At 36.6% G+C, this 26194-nt stretch overlaps 1 protein-coding gene and 2 non-coding genes across 8 annotated transcripts; all 3 read left to right on the forward strand.

The window, feature by feature from the left end:
* Positions 1 to 2388: 2388 nt before the first annotated feature.
* Positions 2389 to 24648, forward strand: CCNB1IP1 (cyclin B1 interacting protein 1). Of its 6 annotated transcripts, XM_057724163.1 has the most exons (7): positions 2389 to 2711; positions 5405 to 5580; positions 8370 to 8447; positions 12047 to 12129; positions 19214 to 19546; positions 21691 to 22024; positions 23822 to 24648. In XM_057724163.1, exons 4-7 carry the CDS (start codon positions 12058 to 12060, stop codon positions 24022 to 24024), a joined length of 942 nt encoding a protein of 313 aa, XP_057580146.1. In that variant the 5' UTR covers positions 2389 to 2711; positions 5405 to 5580; positions 8370 to 8447; positions 12047 to 12057; the 3' UTR covers positions 24025 to 24648. The 6 variants fall into 6 exon arrangements, with proteins under 6 accessions (XP_057580146.1, XP_057580149.1, XP_057580145.1 ...); XM_057724166.1 differs by lacking the exons at positions 2389 to 2711; positions 5405 to 5580 and adding an exon at positions 10184 to 10291 and having other exon boundaries at positions 8367 to 8447; positions 12047 to 16404; XM_057724162.1 differs by lacking the exons at positions 2389 to 2711; positions 5405 to 5580 and adding an exon at positions 10184 to 10291 and having other exon boundaries at positions 8367 to 8447.
* On the forward strand, positions 8636 to 8712 carry LOC130847268 (small nucleolar RNA SNORD126). The gene has a single exon (XR_009052049.1). It is a non-coding gene; the product is annotated as a small nucleolar RNA SNORD126 (small nucleolar RNA).
* Positions 11605 to 11752, forward strand: LOC130847256 (small nucleolar RNA SNORA79). The gene has a single exon (XR_009052039.1). It is a non-coding gene; the product is annotated as a small nucleolar RNA SNORA79 (small nucleolar RNA).
* Positions 24649 to 26194: the final 1546 nt, after the last annotated feature.

The raw sequence follows: 26194 nt of genomic DNA on the forward strand, positions 1-26194 counted from the left end.
CTAGCGGATGCCTCCTTAGCGGGAGCTTGGAACAGACTCACGGCCAGCGAAGTGAGTTCAATGGCTGAGGTGAGGTACCCCGCGTGGGGGCCTCATAACCCAATTCAGACTACTCTCCCCGCCGTCCTCTTTTAGTGCTGCAGGAAGGCCTGAGTTAAATGTTTAACAAGGACAACCAGGTATTGGTAATTTCACGTAGATTTTAGGTATTAATTCACTACTTCAACACATTTATTGGACACTGGTGGGTTCTGGGAATATGGGAAAACAGACACGGTTCATGTCTTCATGGACCGAGAGTCTAGTTGGGGACAGACATTAATCAAGTAATTACACAAGCAAAAGTACAGCACCAACAAGCGCTATAAGAAGTGTAGAGTACTGAGGGAAGTTCTGGTGGGAGAGCAAACCGGGGAACTCATCGCCAAGAACATGACAGGAGTTGAGCTGTATCAGAAGCATCAGTAAGTAAAGAGAGACAAGGAGTGGCTGGAGCAATGAAAGCGGGAAGTGTGGTGTGAGACGAGCTGGGGAGGCAGCCAGTGCCCACAGCAAGCCAGGTTTTCCAGGTCAAGGCTAGAACTGTGATTTGTTCTAATTGTGTGTGTGTGTGTGTGTGTGTGTGTGTGTGTGTAAACTACAGATGGATTAAGGACTGACATTCAAAAAAAAATTGAAAACTCTTAGGTAGAAAATACACATAAAAGAGAACAGACTTGTGGTTGTCAAGGAGGAAGAGGTAGGGGAGGGAAGGATTGAGAGCTTGGAATTACTTGATGCAAACTAATATATATAAGATGAATAAACAAGTTTCTAAGGTATAGCACAGGGAACTATATTCAATATCCTGTGATAAACCATAATGGGAAAAAAACATTTATCTGTAAATGAGTCACTTTGCTTTACAGCAGAAATTAACACAATGTAAATCAAGTATATTTCAATAAAATTAAAAAGAGAGAAGAAAATACACACAAATATCTTTTAGACCTTCAGATAAGGGACAGGTTTCTTAAGACACAAATGTCATTGAGTATGAGAGAAAATATTGATAAATTTGATTATATTAAAATTAAGAATTTTTGTTCACCAAAACATGTAAAGTTTAGAAAGAAGAAAGTAAAATTTTCTCATTATTTGCATGTGGTTTGATTATGGATTAAAAAAATCCAGAAGACACTGGGGGGGATAAATTTTTTGACTCAATAAGGAAGCTTAGCAATGCTGATAGAAAGTAACATGTAAGAGTAAATTGTGTCTTTATAAAAGAGCTTCAAACAAGGAGAAACAATTTTTAGGAAAGATACCATTTAAAGTAACAAAAGCATATCAATTATTTAGGAGTAAATCTGACAAAATGTAAGTGCTCAACAAATGTTTATTGCATTGGATGGGATTGGTTAATCTGTTTCTGAGATATGTCAAAGCCTATTGCATCTGACAATTATGGCACAAACAAGCTAGGCTGGTCTAAAAGGCATTAATTTGGAAATAGGAAGATGTAATAAAAATCTAAATTTATTAAAAAGCTAATACTGAGTAGAGCTTTCTTTATGTACTGGACACAGAGCTAAGTGCTCTCCACATGCATAACCTCATTGAATCTTTATAATGATAATAGCTAGAATTTATTTAGTGCTTACTCTGCTATGAGTTTTACATATATTATTTAATTCTCACAACAACCCTACAGGGTAGGTAATATTATCTCCATTTTACAGTTGAGGAAATTGAACTTTAGAAAAATGTAAGTAATTTATTCAAGGTCACACAGTGTATTGGTTTGCTAGGGCTGCCATAACTAAGAACTACAGACTGGGTTGCTCAAACAACAAAGATTTATTTTCTCAAAATTCTGGAGGCTAGAAGTCCAGGATAAAGATGTCAGCAGCATTGGTTTCTTCTAAGGCCTTTCTCTTTGGATTGCAGGTGGCTGGCTTCTTCCAGTATCTTTCCTACTAAGCCTGTTCACTTAAATATTACCCTGATGGTAAGTTCTAACTTGAGTAGATCTAGACTGTTTATAATGAAACCTGTCACCTTGCGTAAATTGACCATGTTGAGGCTACAGAGGATAGGAAATTATCCCAAAGGAATGAAAATTGCAGTAGGTCCATCTAAACAAGAATATGTGTAAATAGCTTGAATTAGCCCATGTTTGCTTGTGCTAAGTATATTACCTCAAAAGGAAACTTGGTTTAAAAAGTTTAATCTAAATACAGTGCAAATAGCATCATTGGTCCTTAAAGAGACAAGCAGTGAAGGATAGTTGCATCATTTCAGCACCTTTTAAGGTAAAGGAGGAGGGAATCATCATTAGCCAATCAGGCTCTGAGGCCACTTCTCAAAGCTACTTCCTGTCTCTCCACCTTCTCTCTTTCCGTTTTGGTGGTGGGCTGGTGAGTGTGCACTTAATTTTGCTTCCTAATGGTTTTGAATTTCTCTTCAATTTGAGCCATTGTATCCTGGTGGCAGGCCTTTATTTCAAGTCAGGCTTGGAGTGTGTGTGAGCTACAAGGCAATTAATTTTGGCTGTGTGAAGACTGGAGGAAATAAATGAAATGATCTGCTTGGCTAGTTTCCACGTGGGCCTCTGCAGGACTGGCTCTGCCATCCTTCTCCGAGACAGGGTGACCTAGGAACAGTAGACTCTGCTTCATGTATATAGTGTTTCTACAAAAGGCCTGGATTCATTTTGCTTGAAGGAAAAGGTACTGTTATTATCTCAAAGCTGTTTTAACTTCTCTCTCCCTTAGTGAGAGGGTAGTTCTTGGGAGGAGGAGTTCAGACTGGTCAGTTTTAATTCTTCTGTATCTGCAGGGCCCACGTTCTTCCTGGGTTTGTGGGAGCTGCAGCCGTTTTTGTCTTTGCCCTGGTCTTTGCTCGGAGCAGTTCAGCTTTCTTAGTAGGACTAGGCTGCAAACTCTGAGGTCAGTTGATTTTAATGAGCTCTAAGAGGAGCTCCCAATTTTAATGTCACTGTGGTGATGGTGCCCTAAAAAGCTTAGGATATACTGAAAAAGACAAGGGGCTTTAACTTAGTGCAAGCCTAAATCAAATTCCATCACCACAGTTTACTTCTCCAGTGATCTTGGGTGAGTCAGTGAACCATTCTGAGCTTAGCTTTTGAAGATCAAAGTATACAAAGTCCAAGCACTGGTCTATGTTACATACCTTCTAGAAGTAAGCAATGCATTTATTTTGGATATTATTTTTCTCATAAAAAGTTTGCCTGATGACCTTAAGTGACATACATTAGTTTGAATATAATGTATGTGTTACCCTTACAGGTAGAAGGTGTAAGAGAGACATAAACTAGTGCATGGAATGTGGTAATAGCCAGGTGTAGATCCCCCATGATCCTTATAATTCTCAAGCTTTATTGCTAAATTTATGTTATTTGAATAGGCAATACATTCACATTGTTCAAAATTCAAAAGGGGCCATAGTGTATACAATGAAGTCTCCTAAGCCTGATTCCCCTCCTCAATAAGTGTTAACAATTTCTTGTGTATCCTTCCTGAGATATTTTATGCATATATAAGCAAATACGTGTACTTACCCCTCTTTTATGTGTACTCTACCACGTGTCTTACTTTTCCCACTTAAGATTTACAAGTGAGTAAATATAGCAGGTCCACATTCTTTAAAATGGTTACATAGCAATCTATGTATGTACATAACATAGTTTAACCTTTGTTGGTGGACATTTAGGTGGTTTACAATCTTGTTATTCCCTTCAAAATGAAAAGCCTTGTACATAAGTCATTTGTCAACATGTGACATTTCAGTTGGATTTTGATATATTCTTGTTTATAAGGACTCTAAATATGCAGTACTTCCTGTTATTTTGTGCACATAGTGATGACTAGAAACCAACACCCTAAATATCTTGATTGAGCAATAAACGATTTTCTTTCAAAAGCAAAACCATGCTGATGGCTTTTACGTGAATATATCTTTGCCCACTTCAGTTTAAGTAAGGGATGGTTTATTTTGCTGTGAACACATATTTAATGTTGGGAAGGAATAACAGTATGAATCAAGGAAACCACGTGGTCTTCATATTCACAAGGGCAGAAGGGGCATGCTTGCTGTGTTTACTTAGCAAAATACTGGCTGGTTATCCTTCTGAAATTATGGTGTTGAGTGAGTAAACTCATATTTTAGCATTAAATTAGGAAAAACAGAAATGTTTTGGGGGCTGTAAACATGCAAAATAAAAGAGGACGCCTTTGTGAATTCCTCCAAGCCTATTTTAGAAATCTTAAAAGGCCCAGATTGTGTCTTGTGAAACATCTCATTTTCCAGTTAGGAGGTTTTGCTGATTGGGAGAAAAATTAGTTTTCAATGGAAGTATGCTTTTGTTGTTAAGGAGTAATTTTATATAGAATACATTGGAGTCTTCACTGCTAAGTAAAGAATGAGAGGAAGGAGGAAGCAAATTTTTTTCCTTAAAAGACACAGAATCTTGGATTTGGAAGAGCCTTTATGAGTATATGAGTGACTTCCCTGGCTTCAAGATTATTGTGAAATTGTGAAATTTTAGGTAGACTGTTTGCATTCTTACTCATTAGCGGGTTGATCTTGGACACAATAATAGAAACAACATACTAAATATTTAACTACTTGCCAGTTACTGTGCAAAGTATTTTGTATTTGTTTTATGTTATTTAATCTTCACAACAATTCTAAGAGGTAGGTGGTATTTGTCCTCATTTTATGGAAAGGGAATCTGAGACTTAGAGAAGTTGCATAACTGGCCCCAGGACATAGCAAATATCTGGGGGAACGAGGATTCAAATCCAGTTCTAACTTCAAAATCCATTATCTTAACCACCAAGCTAAGTTGCCTGCCATTTATTTAAACCTTGATCGTATACCTATAAAATGGAGATGACATAGTACTTGCAAAATGAGGTAATACATGGACAGTGCCCTATAAATTCTAAGATAGGCAAAGTATTATGAAATAGATAAAATATGAAGTTAACAGAGTAGGTTTTATTGCCTTTTCGTACTGATTTTAAATTATTCCTTACTGTTGTTTTGATCCAAAGTCCTCAGTTACTGTATATTCATTTCATTTTTATTTTGTTCCACCACCAGTGGGACTGGAATTGGGTGAAATGGTTGTCTCTTGGAATGAGCTGCATGATTAGTCAGTTTCTGATCTCACCACTTTGATTTCATATGTGCTCTGAGTGGATTCCTCCTGCACCGAAAGGTTAAAACAATCAGTATTCTTGGCTAAAATAATTGACAGTGAGTGGGAAATAAAACTTGGGAGTCTATTCTGATAGTGCAGTCTTATAGAGCTGTCTCTAAAAGAAGACTGTGCCAAGCAACCAATTTAGCATTTACTTCCTATGCACAGTTTTGTGTTGTTTTCCTTTTGCTTCAGGCTGAAGATGGAATCCACTGAGGAAGGAAGACCTAGGTCTTCAGCACCGCATGTGCCAGCCCAGAAGCAGCACTGTGAAAACCTCTACAATGTCTCCTGCAGACCCCTAAAAATCAAGGAGGCTTGGATTTGGACATTCTTAGTAGGAAAGATTAAAGGCTGATGGAATCATAAAGGCAAGTACTTGAACTTTGACCAAGATATGATGCCTTAAAGTGTTCTCTATTTCACATGTGTATGTGCCTTTTCTATCTAAAAAAGATAGGTTCCTTGAGTTACTATTGTATCTCATAGTGTGGGATACACAGTAGGCACTGAGTGAATTGGAATCAAACTGAGTAAAATTGAGTGATAATATAACCTGAAAATGGAAGCATCAGCTGATTCAGTATTATCAATTTGTGGTTTGTATCAGGCCTCATGAAACATCTGTTCACATATAAAATGTACCTTTTACCCAGGTGCACCAGTCCTTTGAAGAACTTATTGCCACAGGAAACAAAATGAGTGGGTCATTGATTGTTTATGGGGTATTTACAGAATGTTTACTTTAGCTCCCTAAACAACTCAGTAAATATACAGTGACCTTCAGGTGGTAGAATGACATCTGCTGAAGCATGACTAGAATCCTGCGGGGAGCATCACACATTGGGAAATGTATCATATGTTATCAGGATTTACGTCCTAGGCTTTGTGCTATGTGCCAAGGAGACAAAGACCAGGCCCTTTGCAATCTGGGTTTTGTTTGTGACATGAGACAAATAGAGACGTTACACTTTTAAATCCTTAATTATTTTCCCATAAGAAGTTCTTGGACATGGACTGTTGAGGTTAGACAATGTTAAAAACTCTCACAATAAAAACTGGTGTAATCTTGCAATAAGCCTTGCTTCCTGTGTTCCCTCAGTTAATCTCAAATGCTGCTGATCTCGGAAACATTTTGAATAATTAAAGCACTATTCAAGTAAAGGACAAGAAGGAGTAAAATAACATTTTGATTATATCTCTGAGTTACCTAAAACACCTCATTTTCTTTCTGACCTATTGAGCCAGTATGCCACTCTTAATACATTCTAAAGCAAACTGTCTTTTGTAGCTCTGCTTATTTCATGTAGAAGTGGCATTGTGAAGTGAAAATATGAGTTGTGGCAGAACTGGGTTTAAATCCTAGCTCTTAATAGCTTGATGGACCTAGGAAATTTATTTAACTTCTCTAATCCTCAAATTTCCTTGTAAATACAAGAAAAACTTTTGTTGTAAAGTTTGAAACAATTTCAATAGTTCTTGACAGATTGTAGGAATTCTTAAGAACAATAGCTACTATTTCCTTTCTGTCAGCTTATTTTAGTCATATGCACCCTTTAAGGCACTGCTGTCCAACAGAACTTTCTGTAATGATGGAAATGTTCTGTATGTGTACTGTCCAGTTTGGTAGCCATCAGTCACATGAGGCTATTGAGCAATTAAAATGTGACTGACAAATTTAATATTTAGTTTAATTTAATTTAAATTTAGTCTGTATGTGGTGTTACCTATTGGAGAGTGCAATTTTTCTTTTATTGAGATATAATTGATGTATTACATTATATTAGTTTCAGGTATACAACATAATGATTCAATATTTGTATATACTATAAAATGATTACCATATTAAGTCTAGTTAAGATCCATCACCACACCTGAATCCAAAGTGGTTAAGATCCATCACCACACCTGGTTACAAAGTTTTTGTGATGAGAACTTTTGCGATTACTCTCTTAGCAACTTTCAGATATGTAATAAATATTATTCTTAGTGCAATTTCGAGGCAAGACCTACCTTTTTTCTTCATGAAGCCTTCCTTGACCAATGATTCTTCGTAACATTACTTGGTTCTCTCTCCCACTTATTGGTATTTACCATGGATGTTAATTTTTATGAGTGTTGACTTTCTTGCTAGACTGTATTTGAGATTATGGAGTTTAAAATTTCCCCATTGCTGCATGAAAGGGAACTTGATAAAAATATAATTGTAAGATGTGTATTTAATAATTTTAAATGATCATTAAATGTAATAGAAAAAATTTTCTAGTTAGTAATTAGGTGAGGAGTAGGGAATAGTATGAAGGCTATTTATGGTGATGAGCTTTGTGTCTAGTCTGTTTCACCTAAAAGTTCAGATTACACTCAAACTCTGGAAGAACAAATTAAAGCCTCTTTCTTATACTGCCATCTCGTGGCCGATTTGTGCTCCAAATGATGCTAATTCAATTTTGCCATGTCAAGGGAAGGTTTTCTTTAGTTTATTGTGATAAAACTTTAACAGAAGTAGAGGTTAAATATAATTGACACTGGCTCAAATGAAAATGAAACATGGTTTGAAAAAAAGCTGACTATTTTAGATTGCCTTCTCATTTACCCGACTCTTATGTGTTCTTAGTTAGCTCCTTCCTTTTTTTTTTTAGGATTTTGTGAATTTAATGACTGGTTACCCTGTGGTTACAAGTGTTTTTTTGCAATCACATACCCTATGATCTTGGAGAGACTGGCAGTAACCCATGCCATTTATGCCCCATCTTCCTGAATTTGTTCCCATGGCTGCCAAGCTCTGTTTGCAGCTATCACACGGCTCCTCCTTTTGCATACCTATTCTCTTGTTTGACTTGACTTTTATAATCTTTCAGAGGTTGGTTAGACTTATTGTACAGTTCTTCCTAAACTTTTAAATTTATACAAATAGCGGAGCTTGTATAGAAGTCCTGCCCTAGTCTGATATTGACTTTGGGCATTTGATGACATCCTCCAAAGTAGATGGGTCAATTTATATTGCTGAATGGAGATTCAAATGAATGAACTGTCTTCTTTGAGGTTAATTTTCCTTGAGGCTATATGGGTGTGACTGGGTGTGGAGTAGGCTGGTGTGCATTCAAGTCTTGTAGTCATAACCTTTGTATATTTTTTAATTGATTAATTTTTTATTTTCTAGAGATGATGCCAGGTGGTTAATAAATCCTATAGTCCAACTTGATTCCTAGAAAGAAGCTGGATTCATTTGATACCAGAGGTAAGTGTAAAAGAAAACCTTAATTTTTATCTCATTTGACTTTCTAATCACCTAGCAATTTGGGGGGCTCAGTTTTCTTAGTGGCTGAAATTTGGTGGTTGAAGGGGACTTAGTTCTAACTTTAACAGAGTTTCCCTGGTTTAGGGACGAGGAGCTGGTTGTTTGTCCTTTACCTGTCAGTCATTTGCAGTTTGCTATGATGAAATGCATGTTAAGTCCGTGTTTCAGCTGATTGCCCTGATTAAACACATGCTCTGAGCAGACTAAAGCTAGGGTAAACACCTGGAATTGAATTCAGCTTCTTGAAATTTTTACTGGAATCTAGCCCATAATGTTAGGTAATTCTTAAATCTTTGCATTATGAATTTGCTATTATGCCAGTTCACTGTGCTTTGATGTTTTTTTTAAATTAATTAATTTTTGGCTGTGTTGGGTCTTTGTTGCTGCATGTGGGCTTTCTCTAGTTGTGGTGAGTGGGGGTTACTCTTCGTTGCGAGGGCTTCTCATTACAGTAGCTTTTGTGGAGCATAGGCTCTAGGGCACACAGCTTCAGTAGTTGCAGCACATGTGCTCAGTAGTTGTGGCTCATGGGCTCTAGAGTGCAGGCTCAATAGTTGTGGCACATGGGCTTAGTTACTCCGTGGCATGTGGGGGTCTTCCTGGACCAGGGATCTAACCCGTGTTCCCTGCATTGGCAGGTGGATTCTTAACCACTGAGCCACCAGGGAAGTCCTGATCTTTTGTGATAGATCTTTGAAATAGAACTTGGGTCTAGAATCCTTAATCTAAAAATTCAAACACTATAGAAAAAACACTGATAACTGGTATAATTCAATTAACTACTTGACAGTATTAAACTAATCACTATTTTGTTAGTGTGTATATAAGATTAAGAGAACCCCAGGGTTAGTTAAATAAATTTTAAAATCAAGATAATAAAATGCAATACTATACAATCACTAAAAGTTGATACTGGTTTATCGTTCTTGAAACGGAAGATTATTCATGAAACATTAATTTAAAAACAAGTTTAAGAGCAATATGTATAATCCTTTTTCTGCTTAAACATTTTTATATGCTTAGGTTGAAAGGATATACTCAGATACTAGGGATTATTGTCTTTAAGGTTGGGTTGTGTGGGTGACCTTGTTAACCAGTATTTTCTGGCTTTATTATATTCATGTATAATTTAAAGCTATTTAAAGCAATCTAGGGCTTCCCTGGTGACCCAGTGGTTGAGAATCCCCCTGCCAATGTACGGGACACAGGTTCGATCCCTGGACCGGGAAGATCCCACAAGCCATGGAGCAACTAAGCCCGTGAACCACAACTACTAAGCCTGCGCTCTAGAGCCCTCAAGCCACAACTACCGAGCCCACGTGCCGCAACTAGTGAAGCCCATGCACCTAGAGCCCATGCTCCACAACAAGAGAAGCCACTGCAATGAAAAGCCTGTATACCGCAACGAAGAGTAACCCCTGCTTGCCACAACTAGAGAAAGCCCGTGCACAGCAACAAAGACCTAACACAGCCAAAAATAAATAAATAATAAATAATAAAACCAATCTTTGAAGAAAAAAAAAAGCAATCTAAAAGGGACAGGCTTGTTTTTCGTACCTGCAAGTTTTAGCAGAGAATGGGGGTATATATGAGGGTGAAATACAGGAAATAAAAATAATTCAAAGTAATATCAGCACTTGAAATAATTTTTTAGCTTTTGGCTGTGTCTTTTGCAGAAATGAAGTTTCAGGAGACTAGATTGGCGTCTTATTTCTTTCCCAGCCTGGAACTCTCAGGAGCTGTCCTGGATATACAATAGATAATAACAGCATTTTTGGTTTATGGTAAGGGTTTTTTTTGGCTAACAGTGTTGTATTCATTCACTAAGAGGGATTACAAATGCCATTATCTTTCTTTTTAAAATATTTATTTACTTTATTTAATTAAAAAAATTTTTTACCATCATTATTTTTTTGGCTGCATCAGGTCTTCATTGTGGCGTATGGATTTCTCTCTAGTTGTGGCATGCAGGTTTTCCCTGTTTAGTTGTGGCGCAAGGGCTCCAGAGTGCATGCGCTCTGTAGTTTGTAGCACGTGGGCTTAGGTGCCCCGCTGCATGTGGAATGCTAGTTCCCTAACCAGGGATCGCACCCATGTCCCTTGCATTGGAAGGCAGATTCTTTACCACTGGACCACGAGGGAAGTCCCCAAACACCATGATCTTATACAGGTATCATTTTGGGGAAAATCTATTCCCTGCTTCTGACGTTTATCACAAATTAGTCATCGCCTTCAAGGTCTGTGTCAATAGACCATCAACCTTTGTGACGTCCAGCTCAGCATCAGCCCGTTTCAGGTGTAGCTATGGTAAGGCTTATGTTGAAATGCTTATGGTAAGTCATATGATGTACATATGAATCTGAGAACTCAGCTTAGTGGCTTCATGGCTAGCTGCTAAGGTGCTACAAATTTTACTTTTTAAAAAGTCAACTAAAGGTGTTGAGTGGTAGCTTAGCACAGTAGTTATACATGGCTTCTGGGTTCAAACCCATTCTCTATCACTTAAGCTGCTGTGTAACTTTGGTAAGTATCTTAACATCTCAGTGTCTTAGGGGTCTTTATATCTTAGAAGGTGATAATAATAGTACCTGACTCAAAGGAATAATACTTGACTTGGAAGGTTAAATAAGATGATAAATGTGTGGGGCTTAGATGTTAGCTATTTTATCACGAGAGTCCATGTGTATATTCATCTTAGACTTTGTACTACCTGGCAATTTCTGATATCTGCCTAATAGGTTATCAGAAATTCTTTGTTTTTATTGCTGATGTGCATCTTTCTGCCAGTTGGTCTATCCCTCAATATCTTTACCACTAGTATACGAAGCCTAATTAAGTTCTAGAATTAGGCAAAGTATGGTAGCAAGGTGTATAGTGTATATCCCTACATAATTGTTCCAACAACATTTGTTCAAACAACATTAATTAATCTTGTTTTGGGCACTAATTTATTTATCATTTAATTTCTCTTTTTGTCTATCAAGCTGGACCAGTTGATACTTAATGGTTCTAGTTCTTGACTTTAGATGTAGTGATTGTAGTGATGTTTCTTAAAACATTTATTAAAATGTCTATTAAAATGATTAGAGATAATATTTGATGGCTGTTCCTCTCACTGCTTGGAACCTTAAGTAGTGGGATTTTAGTCCATCATATATCTAAGCTGACTTGTCTTCACTCAGAGCACCATGGGGATGGGCTGGCTGTCCTTTAGTGCCTTCTGATTTTTGCGGAGTCAAACAATTGCAAAGCAGGCAGTGATTGTAGATTAAGAAAGTATATCTGTAATTAAAAAAACCCCACTAATTTTAAAACATGAGGATCTAATGTATAGAGAACACTTTGATTGCAATAGCATTTGAATAGCACTGATCTAGGGCTATGAAAGAGAGAAGAGCTCTAGTCAGTTGATTCTGGGAGTTATTGTAACATTATACTCTGAAGTCATTCATTTATAAATTTTAAATGGTTTACTCAATTTTCTATTGAGTAGTTATTCACACATTTCAGGTCAGTATTAAATATCTGTTTCTTTGCAGCATGAAGGTAGATGATTCTTCAAATTAAAGATGGACCTGACTTTTCTCACCAGAAATGGTTTATAGAATCAACTTGCAAAAATGTAAGGGGCAGCAAAAAAATAAAATAAAATATTTTCTTCTATTATTCTTTGATTCTTTGCTAGATTGTAAACTCCATGAAAGCAGGATAATTTGCCTGTCATGCCTGGCCCAGAATAGATACTCAAAAAATATTTGAAGTTAATTAAAATCTCCATAGAATTTTTTTTTGAATCCCTGGATAATAACAACCATTTTAATGGCATTTCAGCAAGACATTTACATGGAATAACTGGCACTTAAATTTTGACTCTGATATATAAACTATCTGGATACCAATGAGTCTGCTTAATGTCTGATTATGATGCTTGATCCTTTAAGAGGCAATGAAGAATGGCTGCCAAAACAACCTGTGTATGTGAGGAATAGATATATAAAAGCTTACTAATACTTAACAGGAAATCTATTATGTACATTTTATTTATAGCCTTATTGGATATTTTTCATTGATTTAAATTGCACATACCAATTGGCTATGATTAAAAAGTCTTTTTTTCTTTATATTTAATGTTGAAATGTTCTCAATTGTTTTTGGCTAAATTATACTTCACAGATTTTTTTGCCCTGTATACTTTATTTACATCCATGAGGGTATATTTAACATGCAAGGGGTACAAGATACACACCCAAATATTGGAAGTTTGTTATACTTCACTGTTTTTTTAAAAAAATTAATTAATTAATTAATTGGCTGTGTTGGGTCTTCATTGCTGCACACGGGCTTTGTCTAGTTGCAGCAAGCGGGGGCTATAGGCTACTCTTCGTTGTGGTGTGCTGGCTCCCTATGGCCGTGGCTTCTCTTGTTACGGAGCATGGGCTCTAGGTGCGTGGGCTTCAGTAGTTGTGGCACACGGGCTCAATAGCTGTGGCGCACGGGTTTGGTTGCTCCGTGGCATGTGGTATCTTCCTGGAACAGGGATTGAGCCCGTGTCCCTTGCATTAGTAGGTGGCTTCTTAACCACTGTGCCACCTAGGAAGTCCCCTTCACTCTGTTTTGGAATGAGATTTAATACTCATGCTTATGAGGGAATCACACAAATGGTAGGCAACTATAATAATTTCTGTTAGAATATGCAACCTATTGTTTAGATTAAGATTCTTCTTAATAAATAAAAGAGTATAAAATTAGTTTTCGAGTAGATGATACTGACAGTCAGATTCAAAGATAATAGGGGGCAAGATTATTATCTCTGAAGCTCTTAGAGAAATGTGGTATATAAATACTTATAGCCAGTATGTACTTAGAATATCTAAATGAGATCAAAATCAAACTTCGTGCTAAAAATACCATTTTGAAAGGTAAAGTAACTTGCAGTTAAATGGTATAAGTGATATGTAAGCACATACTGTGATTTCACAGTTTATCCAGATTTCTTAGGAAGAATGGATTAAAGATCTATAAATGAAGTGCAAAACTTTAAACCTATAGAAAAGCAAAGACTATGACATTAGAGTAGACATAAAGCACAAAAAGGAAAGACTGATAAATTTGTGTACACTAAAATTCAAACTTATGTTGGCATATCAGGTAACTGACAAAGTCTCCATTTAAATCAAGAAAATGATCAAAGGACAATTCATAGATAAGGATCCCTGAAAACGATCACATGAAAAAATGCTTTATTTAACTAGTAATGAAAGAATTCCACATTAAAACAACACAGATACCATTTTACTGCTGTCAGATGGGCAAAAATGAAAACAAAACAAAACAAAACAACCCCGACACTTAAACATGTTGCCAAGGCTGGAGTAGTGGGCTCTCGTCTTTGCTGGGGGCAGTGAAATTTATGTTACTACTTTGGAGAGTGGTTTGGCAACATCTAGTTTATTGGAAGATGGTTATACCCAGTCTGTGAGTATTATATTCTATAAGAATTCTTGACATGTATACTCAAGGAGACATGTACAGGAAGTTCACTGCAGTAATATTTTTAATTGTAAAAGCCTGGAACCAATATCTATTAGAAGAATGAATAAATAAATTGTTCTGTAGCATTTTGCTATTAAAATGAATTAATATAAGGTATGTATATTAACTTTACAGCTTAAAAACAATGAATTAAAAAAAGGCCAACTGATATGTGTTGTGTGAGAAGATTTAGTAGTTTTAGAACATGCAAAACAAAGTTTGATGTATATACGTATATTAAAAGTACAGGGCTTCCTAGGTGGCGCAGTGGTTAAGAATCCGCCTGCCAATGCAGAGGTCACGGGTTCGATCCCAGCTCCAGGAAGATCCCACATGCCGCGGAGCAACTAAGCCCGTGTGCCAAAAAAAAAAAAAGTACAAAAGCATGCATGAGAAAGATAAATACCAAAATCTGGCTTGTTTACCTCCAAAGAGGTAAGAGGAAAATGGATTGAGGTATACACAGAGGAAGCTTCAATTGTGTCTGTAATTTGTTACCTCATTAAAAAATATCAAATGTGAGAAAGGTTTGTGTTTATTAAAGCTGAGTGGTGGTCATTCTCTGCAAATTTTGGTATGCTTGATATTTAAATATAAAAACCAATATTTTAAAAAGCTTTTTTTGGTGAGTGGGTCTCTGTATCCCAGCCTTGATTGATTTCAGTGGTCTTATCCCCCAGGAACACCTTAGAAATGAGCCATTGCAGGCTTTGTCTATGCCATGAGCGAACAAAACACATGCCACCAAGAAATAGGTCAATTCCTGGTGTCCCAGTCTACTGGGTTATTAAGACTTTGTAGCTCCTCCCCTTTTCTCCTATGTGGCAAAACGTTCTCCCGCCTTCCCCAGTGTGTGTGTGTGTGTGTGTGTGTGTGTGTGTGTATTTCATACAGGCTTTTAGCTAAATGGGTTGGAAATTGGAAACTGATTTAGAGAGAAAATGGTATGGGTAACACTAAAGTTTGGGAAATCAGTATCATTGGGGAATCAATGATATTGATGAAGAAGCAGGAAGGGATCATATTGCAGCACAAAGGTAACTTGGCTAGAATTATAAAGTTAGGTACTGGTTGAATCTGAATGCTTTGTTTTTATATCTTGAAATGAGATTATACCTTTTTATTGTGCTTTAATATTTCTGCACTTGGCATAGTTAAAACCAGAAAATGCACAAGTCTCAGATAACCAAAACATGTTAGGGATTACATGGTTTACTCGTGAACCATTAATTTTCTTCAAACCTATTTTGCAGAATAGAATTGAGTTTGTATTCTAAACTCTCAGAAGACATTTTAGGAAAAGTATAAAATGACCCTGATTACTATGAACCAGTTGCAAATAGACAAATGAGCAGGAAGTTGTTTAATTATGATAGGTTTTTGTTTGAAGGAGAAAGGTTTAGTATACAGATTCACAACCCATAAAGGGGTTTTCAAGGCTTAGTGTCCATTGTGATACTGATTTATGGGATTGTTTCTGTTACTAGTTCAAACTGGTTTCACATCATCTGGAAAGGTGGCAACAAAAGACGGCATTAAGGCATATATTCTGAGGACCCCCTCAAGCTCAGCTTAATTTCTAATATGAATTCTAATAGACTCATAGATTGAGCAGAAAGTCATACGGTAAGTTCAGAACAGAAAAAGTGACAGATAACAGCATTTGGATAAAGCCAGTACAGATATTTAAACAATTACAAGCAGGTCCAGGAAAGCACACAGGCAGATGACCTCAAAAAGGCTGTGACACCTGATCCTATTGCTTCGTTCCAAGAGCTGTAATGAATGTTCATAATGCAGACTCTAAATCAAGAAAAGTTCTTTAAATGTATATAGAGGATGTGTAAAAGCTGGAAAGATGTGTATTTCAAGATGGCTAAAAAAATGGCAGAATCTACCTCAACAGAGGTGTTAGGTGTCAAATTATAGATATACCTAGCGCCCAGCCGGTACTCCCCAAATTTTCCCAGGACAGACACCTGCGGGTACTCAGAGGCTGTTAGCTTCTCAACTGTACCACCTCAAATGTTAGGCCCATGACAGCTAGGATGTCAGTTGAGGGCTGAAAAGGGCACACGTTGACAGTACTTGCCGGAGTCTCAAGTGGGAAACCTAGGCCAGGCTCTGTCAGATTCGCGCTTTGGGATGCGCGTGCCCAGAGATGCACCGCCCATACTCTAGGTGCCACAGCCCACAGGGTCCCAGGATCCTGAGCGGCGGGGACCCCGGCGCCTACCACCCGGCAGGCCCCGGGGCGAGTCCGCGCATGCGCCCTCAGACAGCGGCGCCGCCCACGGCGACTCCTCACTCACTGTGGAGCTGAGGAGAAAACGGCGTTTTCCCGCGGGTTTTCTGGGCGCCTCAGGTTAGATATTTTGTTTGTATTAATATTGTTAGTATTTTCTCTTTCGAGCGCGGAAAGCGGGCTGCGAATTTGAAGTTTCCGTGAGTCTAATCTTCAAAACTTGGTCCTCAGTAACTTGGACAGTTCACTACATTGGCTCTTTCACCTTGTGAAAAATTTGGAATTAGCTGCACCTCTCGATCTGCCTGAGAAGGGGCACAGGTTCCAAACTGTTTTCAGCTCTTCTGCGTCCCCTCTGCACATTACCCTGATGGAGGGAAAATAGGCCTCGTAACTCCAGCCACCAGGTGCCTATACCTGTGGAGACACCCTAAGCAGGGACATTTGGGGTAAAGATGTCAGAGCGTCCTTGTCCACCCCATGACCAAGGCAAAGCTCTTTTTTTTTTTTCTCTTTAAGAACTTTTATTGAGATACAATTGACATACAATAAACTGCATATATTTAAAGCGTACAATTTGGTATTTTTTTCTTGTTAGTAATGTATGTATGGCAATCCCAATCTCCCAATTCATTCTCCCCCAACCCTCCCCGCTTTCCCCACTTGGTGTCCATGTTTGTTCTCTACATCTGTGTCTCTATTTCTGGCTTGCAAACCAGTTGATTTGTACCATTTTTCTATATTCCGCATATATGTTTAATATATGATATTTGTTTTTCTCTTTCTGACTCACTTCACGCTGTATGACAGTCTCTAGGTCCATCCATGTCTCTAAAAATGTCCCAATTTCGTTCCTTTTTACAGCTGAGTAATATTCCATTGTATATATGTACCACATCTTCTTTATCCATTCATCTGTTGATGGGCATTTAGGTTGCTTTCATGTCCTGGCTATTGTAAATAGTGCTGCAATGAACATTGGAGTGCATGTGTCTCTTTGAATTATGGTGTTCTCTGGGTATATGCCCAGTAGTGGGGTTGTTGGGTCACATGGTAATTCTATTTTTAGTTTTTCAAGGAACCTCCATACTGTTCTCCATAGTGGCTGTATCAATTTACATTCCCACCAACAGCCTAAGAGCGTTCCCTTTTCTCCATACCCTCTCCAGCGTTTACTGTTTGTAGGTTTTCTGATGTTGCCCATTCTAACTGGTGTGAGGTGATACCTCATTGTAGTTTTGATTTGCATTTCTCTAATAATTAGTGATGTTGAGCAGCTTTTCATGTGCCTCTTGGCCATCCATATATCTTCTTTGGAGAAATGCCTATTTAGGTCTTCTGCCCATTTTTTGAATGGGTTGTTTGTTTTTTTGATATTGAGCTGCATAAACTGTTTATATATTTTGGAGAGTAATCCTTTGTCTGTTGATTTGTTTGCAAATATTTTCTCCCATTCTGAGGGTTGTCCTTTTGTCTCAAGGCAACATTCTTGACAGAATTTATCAGTTCATAAATGTGACCATTTTCCCTTGGTGTATAATTGGCGTGTCACTATTATTTTATACAATATATGACTAATTTTAGTATATTCAGAATATTGCTGCCTAATTTGGATTAATAAAACTCAGTGTCAGTGTACACTATATTGAAAAATAACTTGTGTATTTATATAGTTTTTTAAATGTTTGAAATAGAAGCATAGCATTGAATAGTACCTATATTAATAATACCATTAATTAATGACTTAATTGGTTTTATATAGGTTTTCAGGCTTCATACTTAGATGAATTAGGTTAGTTTCCATTTAATACTATCAGATTACTCCTCTTTTTTTAGTTAAGGCAACACAAGTAAAGAATCTGAGAAATCAGCATATATGAGAACCTAAAACATAACTTAAAATACTTTGCATTAAAGAAAGGCTGAAATCAGTGCCTGGACCTTTATATCTGCCAAGTGTGAGAAGTGATACTAAAATATTCTAGCAAACTATGAATGGGTAATAAATTTGGATTTTTGTTTGGGTAAAAAACACTAATTTAATTTTTATTTGTACTTTGTAAATGTCCATAAACATTTTTTTTCCATGAGCATTTTTCAAAAATTTATTTATTTACTTATTTAATTTTTGTTTTATTTTGGGTCTTTGTTGTTGCTCGGGCTTTTTCTGGTTGTGAGCGGGGCGGGGGTCTACTCTTCGTTGTGGTGTGCAGGCTCTAGATGCAGGCTTCAGTAGTTGTGGCATGTGGGCTCAATAGTGGCTCATGGGCTCTAGAGCACAGGCTCAGTTGTTGTGGCACACAGGCTTAGTTGCTTCACGGCATGTGGGATCTTCCTGGGCCAGGGGTTGAACCCATGTCCCCTGCACTGGAAGGCGGATTCTTAACCACTGTGCCACCAGGGAAGCCCGAGTATATTGTTTTTTTTTTTTTTTTTTCTTTATACTTTGAAAAGATCAGATTCATTTATATTTTTTTTCTTTTTTTTTCTTTTTTTTTTCTTTTTTTTTGGGGGTACACCAGGTTCAATCAACTGTTTTTATACACATATCCCCATATTCCCTCCCTTCCCTGACGCCCCCCCCTCGAGTCCCCCCCACCCTCCCTGCCCCAGTCCTCTAAGGCATCTTCCATCCTCGAGTTGGACTCCCTTTGTTAGAGTATATTGTTTTTGACTTGTAAGTAAGATGTGGAACCACCTGTGTCTTTAACTTTTTCCTTAAAAAGTTTTTTCATGGCCTTAGTAGTGGTTTGCACAAAGAAGGAGGACAGTATTGTTGGGTGACTGAGATCAATATTATATATTGATTATAATAAATACAAAAGCATAATAAAAGGTACATTATTTTGTCTTAATAAAATAAAAACGTTTTATTTATCTATTTATTTAATTTTGCTGCAATTTGACTTTTTCATTTACCCCATTTTAGGATTCTTTTCAGCATCTGGAGACCTTATTATCTATTATGTCTTTGTGTGAAGACATGCTGCTTTGTAATTATCGCAAGTGTCGCATCAAACTCTCTGGTTATGCATGGGTCACTGCCTGCTCTCATATATTCTGTGATCAGCATGGCAGTGGTGAGTTTAGTCGTTCACCAGCTATCTGCCCTGCCTGTAACAGTACTCTTTCTGGAAAGCTAGATATTGTCCGTACAGAACTCAGTCCCTCAGAGGAATATAAAGCCATGGTATTGGCGGGACTTCGACCAGAGATTGTGTTGGACATTAGCTCCCGAGCACTGGCCTTCTGGACATATCAGGTTAGTGCTTAGGCTAGTTTCTCTGCAGAGTATGATTTGAGGAATATGTGAAAGCTTCTAATGTTTTTCCTTCACTGTGTTTGTATTTATTTTTTAATGAAAGTATGGAAAACTTTCTTTTTAATAAATTTCCTTTTTTCACAAGTAACATGTTTATTGTTGAAAATTCAAAAGGAAGAAAATAAAAAACCATCCATAATTCCATCACTTAGAGATAACCAGTGTTGATATTTTTGTTTGTATATTACTAGACTTTTTCTTTGTGTAAATAAATATATATATACATATACAAAATATATATATATTTAGTTGGTGCAAATTTGTACATATATATAAATACATATATATACATATACGAAATACGTGTATATATATATATTTAGCTTGTACAAAAATAGGGTAATACCACAGACACTTTTTGTGGCCAGGTAAATTGACAATATATTATGCTTGTTATGAGTATTTTATTAAATATTTAAAAATTAACCATTCTGTAGTCATAATTTTAATGGTTATAATGTATCATAACTTAAAACGCTGTGATGAGCACTATCATTAAATTCATATCCTTAATTTTTTGCTAAGTTTAAATTCCTGAAAGTGGATATAAACATTTCAAAGCTCTAAAAATTGTAGTATTTTTAAGTTGCCCTCCAGTTAGATCATGTCAATTTGTGTTCCTTTAAGATGTGTAGGAGAGTGCTTGTTCTCCATACTTTCTACTCACCAATTAGATCTGGGTAAAACAGAATCTCATTGCTCTCTGAATATGCATTTCCTGGATGACTTTTAGATGAACACATTTTCTTGTATTTTTTAATGTATTTTTCTTTTACTGATTGCCTGTTTCAGTTTATTTCAGTTGCTGTAGTTTTTTCCTTACTAATTTGTAAGAATTCTCTCTATACATATACTTAACTAGGATGTTGCAAGGAATTTTCTTTTTTTTCACTTATCTTTTATGTCTTCATTGATTTTTTTGACATACAGAAGTTTAAAATTTTTGTGTATTTGATGTAAATCATAATTTTAATGATTGAATTGTATCATAATTTGTAAGTTATTTTAAAAATTGTGATGAGCATTCTTATCTTCAAATTCACATCCTTATTTCTTTCCCTTTTTGATTTCCGCCTTTGGCTCCTTAGAAAGACCTTCTTGTGGAGAACTTTAATCATGTCCTTGAGGGTATTGTTATATCTTGTATATGCATTTATAATGATGCTTTTTTTTTTCCAAATAAATTTATCAAACTTTTTTTTTAAGATTTATTATTTATTTATTTATTTATTTCTGGCTGTGTTGGGTCTTTGTTGCTGCACATGGGCTTTCTCTAGTTGTGGCAAGTGGGGGCTACTCTTTGTTGTGGTGCATGCGCTTCTCAGTGCGATGGCTTCTCTTGTTGTGGAGCACGGGCTCTAGGCACATGGGCTTCAGTAGTTGTGGCTCATGGGTTCAGTAGTTGTGGCTCTCGGGCTGTAGAGCTCAGGCTCAGTAGCTGTGGTGCACAGGCTTAGTTGCTCCATGGCATGTGGGATCTTCCTGGACCAGGGCTCGAACCCATGTCCCCTGCGTTGGCAGGTGGATTCTTAACCACCGTGCCACCAGGAAAGTCCCAATGCTTCTTTTTTTTAATTAATTAATTAATTTTTTAAATTTTTGGCTGCATTGAGTCTTCATTGCTGCATGCGTTTTCTCTCTAGTTGTGGAGAGTGAGGGCTACTCTTTTTTGTGGCACATGGGCTTCTCATTATGGTGGCTTCTTTTGTTGTGGCACACAGCCCCTAGAGCACGTGGGCTTCAGTAGTTGTGGTGCACGGTCTCTAGAGTGCAGGCTCAGTAGTTGCAGTATGCAGGCTCTCTAGTTGTGGTGCATGGGCTCTAGAGTGCCCAGGCTTAATTGCCCCACGGCACGTGGGTTCTTAGTTCACTGACCAGGGATTGAACCCGAGTCCCCTGCATTGGAAGGTGGATCCTTAATCACTGGACCACCAGGGACGTCCCCTAATTGCTTCTTAACCTGGTTCTAAACTTTAAAGTAATAACATCCCAGTATGTGCGTCTTTCTTTTCGTGTTTGTATAGAGTTAAAACATACAACTTTGCATTTATTACCTTAAATCTTTCTTTTCTCTCTTGGGACAGGTACACCAAGAACGTCTCTATCAAGAATACAATTTCAGCAAGGCTGAGGGCCATCTGAAACAGATGGAGAAGATATATACTCAGCAAATACAGAGCAAGGATGTAGAATTGACCTCTATGAAAGGGGAGGTCACCTCCATGAAGAAAGTGCTGGAAGAATACAAGAAAAAGTTCAGTGACATCTCTGAGAAACTTATGGAGAGAAATCGCCAGTATCAAAAGCTCCAAGGCCTCTATGATAGCCTTAGGCTACGAAATCTCACTATTGCTAACCAAGATGGTACCCTTGAACCATCTATGATTGCACAATCTGGTGTTTTTGGCTTCTCATTAGGTAAGAAAGGACATGTAATATCCAATATCTATTCTTTAAATCAGTGATTTTTCATACTGTGCCCTGCATAGTTCCAAGCAGTTAGTGGAGACTCCAGAGACCTAGAGTGGTAGTAGGCTTTAGGTTCTTCATCCGTGTCTCATCATTACTTTTATCTATTTTATTTGCTTACGTTTAAGTTACGTCCTTGATTTATTTGCACAGAGAGTAAATAATTCCAAAATTACAGTTTGCAAATTGCCACTTCAAATGAAAAGCTATTTAGTTGCAGTAATAACAATAATATTAGCTGCCATTTATTGATTCCTAAGTGTTAGAAACTATTATAATTTTACATGTATTTGTGTTATTTTCAAAACTTTATGAGGTAGATGTTATCATCATCCCTATTTTACAGATGAGGAAACTGAGGAACAGAAAGTTTAAGTAAATTGGTCAAGGTCACAGAGCTATCTTCAGAGCCCACACTTAACTATTTGCTATCCTCTGAGAAGGCCATGTTTTAGTTTCTTTCACATGACAATACTGATTGCACAGTTAAGTTATTGTTGGTTGTTTGGTTTGTTCTGTTTATTCGTTCATACATTCATTAAATATTTGTCAAACGTGTTTCATGTGCCAGGCTGCTAGGCATAATCTTAGTCAATGAGGATATAAGGATTATCCAGATAGGATTCTTGCCCCCTGGAAATGTACAGTCTAGCTTTTCTGCTTGTTAGATGGCTTGTCAGATGCAATGAATCTGCTATCTCTTCCTGAATTCTCTGCTTTATACTACTCTTGATATAACAGAATCCAGTAGTTTTACTATGCTATTAATAGGTTTTTTTTTTTTTTGGCACACAAAAAAGTAAAAATTCTTGAGCTGGATTTTTATAAAACCTCATTTTTTGAATTTTATTGTGGGGGAGGAGACAATGTCCTAGGAAAGGCGTGAAGTAATGAGATGAATATCAGATATGAGAACTGAAACAAAAGTAAGTTTCTTCTTAACTTTCAGTTAATCATATACCTTAGCTAATCAAAGTATTATTGTGTATGGGCATAATAGGTGTTCTTGTTTTTTCCTTGTCACCATCCACATTTATTTTGATTTCTTTCATTTTCACTGGTTCTTACCTGTTCCTCTTTTTGTGCATACTTACCTTTTTACTTTTACCCCTTGCTACCTTTGTTGGCTTAAAGCAGATATAGTCAGCATTCTCCTTTAGTTACGTAATTAAAGCCAAGGATGGGTTCAGTGGAAGTTGTTAAATGCTTATTTTATCAGATCTATTGTATAATTTTTCTTAAGGCTATTCTAATTGACCTTGGGTCATGAATATGTACAGGTTTTCATGGTTGTCATATATTTTCCAGGGTGTTTATGGAAACTGTAAAAAAAAAAAAATTTGTTCTTAAGGAACCTGGGACAAAAGTTTACGTGCGTGTACACACACACACGCACAAATATATATGATATTCATTTCATGTAGATTAAGAGATAATGAATAAAATTCTGATAGTCTGAATTCCAGCTCTACTAAGGTATTTCATCGTGTTACATTACTTTTGGTGATGAGGTTATGGCTATCATTGGAAACTGCACAATGATATGAAAAGGTATGGTATACATACTGTGGTCAGGGAGGGGGCCATCATAGTCCTTCGCTTTATCCAAGGTTTATGTTTTATCCTTCTCATAGGAGTTGAATTCTGTTACCTGTTACAATATATTTATTGAATGACTTTGCCATTTTGTTCCAAAAGGTCTGTAAGGAAATAGATACTTAAGTTCTTGCCTTATTTTTCTCCTAGGGAACAACTCCAAGTTTCCTTTGGACAGTACACCAGTTCGAAATCGGGGTGGTGGAGATGGAGATTTTCAGTTCAGACCATTTTTTGTGGGTTCTCCCACAGCACCTGAACCCACCAACAACTTTTTTAGTTTTGCCTCCCCAAGTAATGAATTAGAGCAACAGCAAGTCTCTAGCAGGGCCTTTAAAGTAAAAAGAATTTAGTTCATCTTACAGAATGTTTCTCTGTTCACTTTCAGTGATTTTATTTAGTAAATAATCTTTGTTTCAGATAGAAGTCACCAACCTCCCTGTGTTTGTATTGAGTCTTTGAAGTTGTCTTCACGTTTTCAATTTATAAGAGATTCAGTGGCAGTGGGGGCGTGGCTTTCAGGTTTCCTTTTCTGTTTCTGTTATTTAAGGCATAAGCATTTCATTAAACTCAATTTTAGCGTGAACTGTTGAGTTTTCACTGGTAGTTTCACTGGTATTGTTGGATGTTTTGTAGATCACCATTTGTTTCTGTCTGGGCTATTTCTGACTGAGCCATGTTTTTAAGCATACTATATAAGCACCTGTATTATATGTCTACATGTCACTTTGGGTTGTGGTATTTATACATACATGTATATGTATATTCCTTTGCATTGTATATACTTAATGTATTTGCCCTTGTATTAACTTGTTTGGAGGTGTGCTTATGTCCGTGAATGAAGGTACAATTTGATGTATGTATGTTTAGTTCTTATTTCTATTTAAAAGTAATCCACATTGATAAAATTATTTTGTAAAGTTAACTTTTGGCATTTATTTTAAAATAAAATTACTTCTTTCTTTACTCTTTTGCTAGCTGTTGTCCTGGGTCTACTTATTTAGGAATGCACTTCTACTGCAGAAAACTTACTAATATGTTGTTGATCTCAAGAGATTATACTGATTAAAATAATTTTAACGATTTAGTCCTTGTATTTCTTTATTAAATAGTGATCATTTCTGACTACTATCACAGGAAATTTATTTAAAATGTAGAGCCAAGAAAGAAATTTGAAGGACACTTTCAGTAACTTTACATCCTGTTAGAGGCAAGACTTGAAAGCATACTGGTTGGGGAGGCAGAACATCAAGGTTCTAGTTATTAGTTATTATTATTTTTTTCCATATATTAGTTGTGCAAGTTTGAGTTTAAACTTTCTGGGGCCTTTGTTTCTACATCTGTAAAGTGAGAGAATGAACTAAATTATCCTTACAGCCTTTTCTAACTCTTAGATTTTATGATTTATTGTTACTGGTTTGGGAGGAACTACAGTGGATTTACCCTAAATTCCAAATTCCATTGTTTTTTAGGTAATAAAAGTCATACTGAAATCATTTGAGGAATATTTTATATTTAGTCATTGAAGAAAGGCAAGTGAATACCCTTGCTTTACATAATTTAAGAGCAAGCAAGTAATGTTTTCTTTTTTAGGGGCATAGAATATAAAATGTCTTCAAAAATATTTTTAACTGTACCCCAAAGTTAAAATGGTGTCTGGGAAGGAGGATGAAAAAATCTTGACTTAAAAGCTTAAAAACATCCCTCCCTATTTCATTGCTAATTACACAGATTTTATAGATTGCAAAGTTTTTTCTTCTCTATGAAGTTTTAAATTTTGTTGAAAAGTGGTTTGAAGAAATAATTTTTGTACATTCATGATTTCTGCTCTGAACTTTCGCTTCCTTTGTTAGGTTCACAGAATCTGTTTGAAGTATAAGTAAGCTATAATTAAAACTGAAAAGTAAAGAAAAACTCTGGTGGACTATTAAGAGCTTAATATGTTCACATGGTATAAATTCGAAAGGTACAAAAAATGCATAGAGTGAAAATTCTACCTTTCATCCCTGTTCCCCAACCACTCACTTCCCCTTTCTGGAAGTGATTACTGTTGCCAGTGTCATGTGTCTCTTTCAGAAAGTCTATATGGAAGCAAATACTTTATTTAAAAATTATGTTTGTTTTTTGAATAGGTAATACATATATGTGATAAAACATTCAAAAGTGTGCACAGTGAAAAGAATGTTCTTTGCCTAGACAACTCTCAGTCCCCCTATTACCCTCTGCAGAGACAATCACTTTTTCTTAAATGCCCTTTTAGGATATAGTCTATCAATATATAAGCAATAGTATTATACTAATACATATACTATTAGTGTATTAGTGATGGCTTTCTTAATACCATCCCAAGTAGTAGATTTATTAGGATAGTGTGTTCAAAATTATAAAATTCCTCATGTATAGAAAATCACTATAAAGTCTGGAAAACATTCAGACAAGTTACCTTACCATTGTACTACATTTCCTTCAAAATTTTGAACTTATAACACAGGGATCCACTGCCTTAGCCTGTTTTCTTTTTTG

The sequence above is a fragment of the Hippopotamus amphibius genome, chromosome 2 (genome assembly GCF_030028045.1).
Source record: "Hippopotamus amphibius kiboko isolate mHipAmp2 chromosome 2, mHipAmp2.hap2, whole genome shotgun sequence".
Classification (NCBI taxonomy): domain Eukaryota; kingdom Metazoa; phylum Chordata; class Mammalia; order Artiodactyla; family Hippopotamidae; genus Hippopotamus; species Hippopotamus amphibius.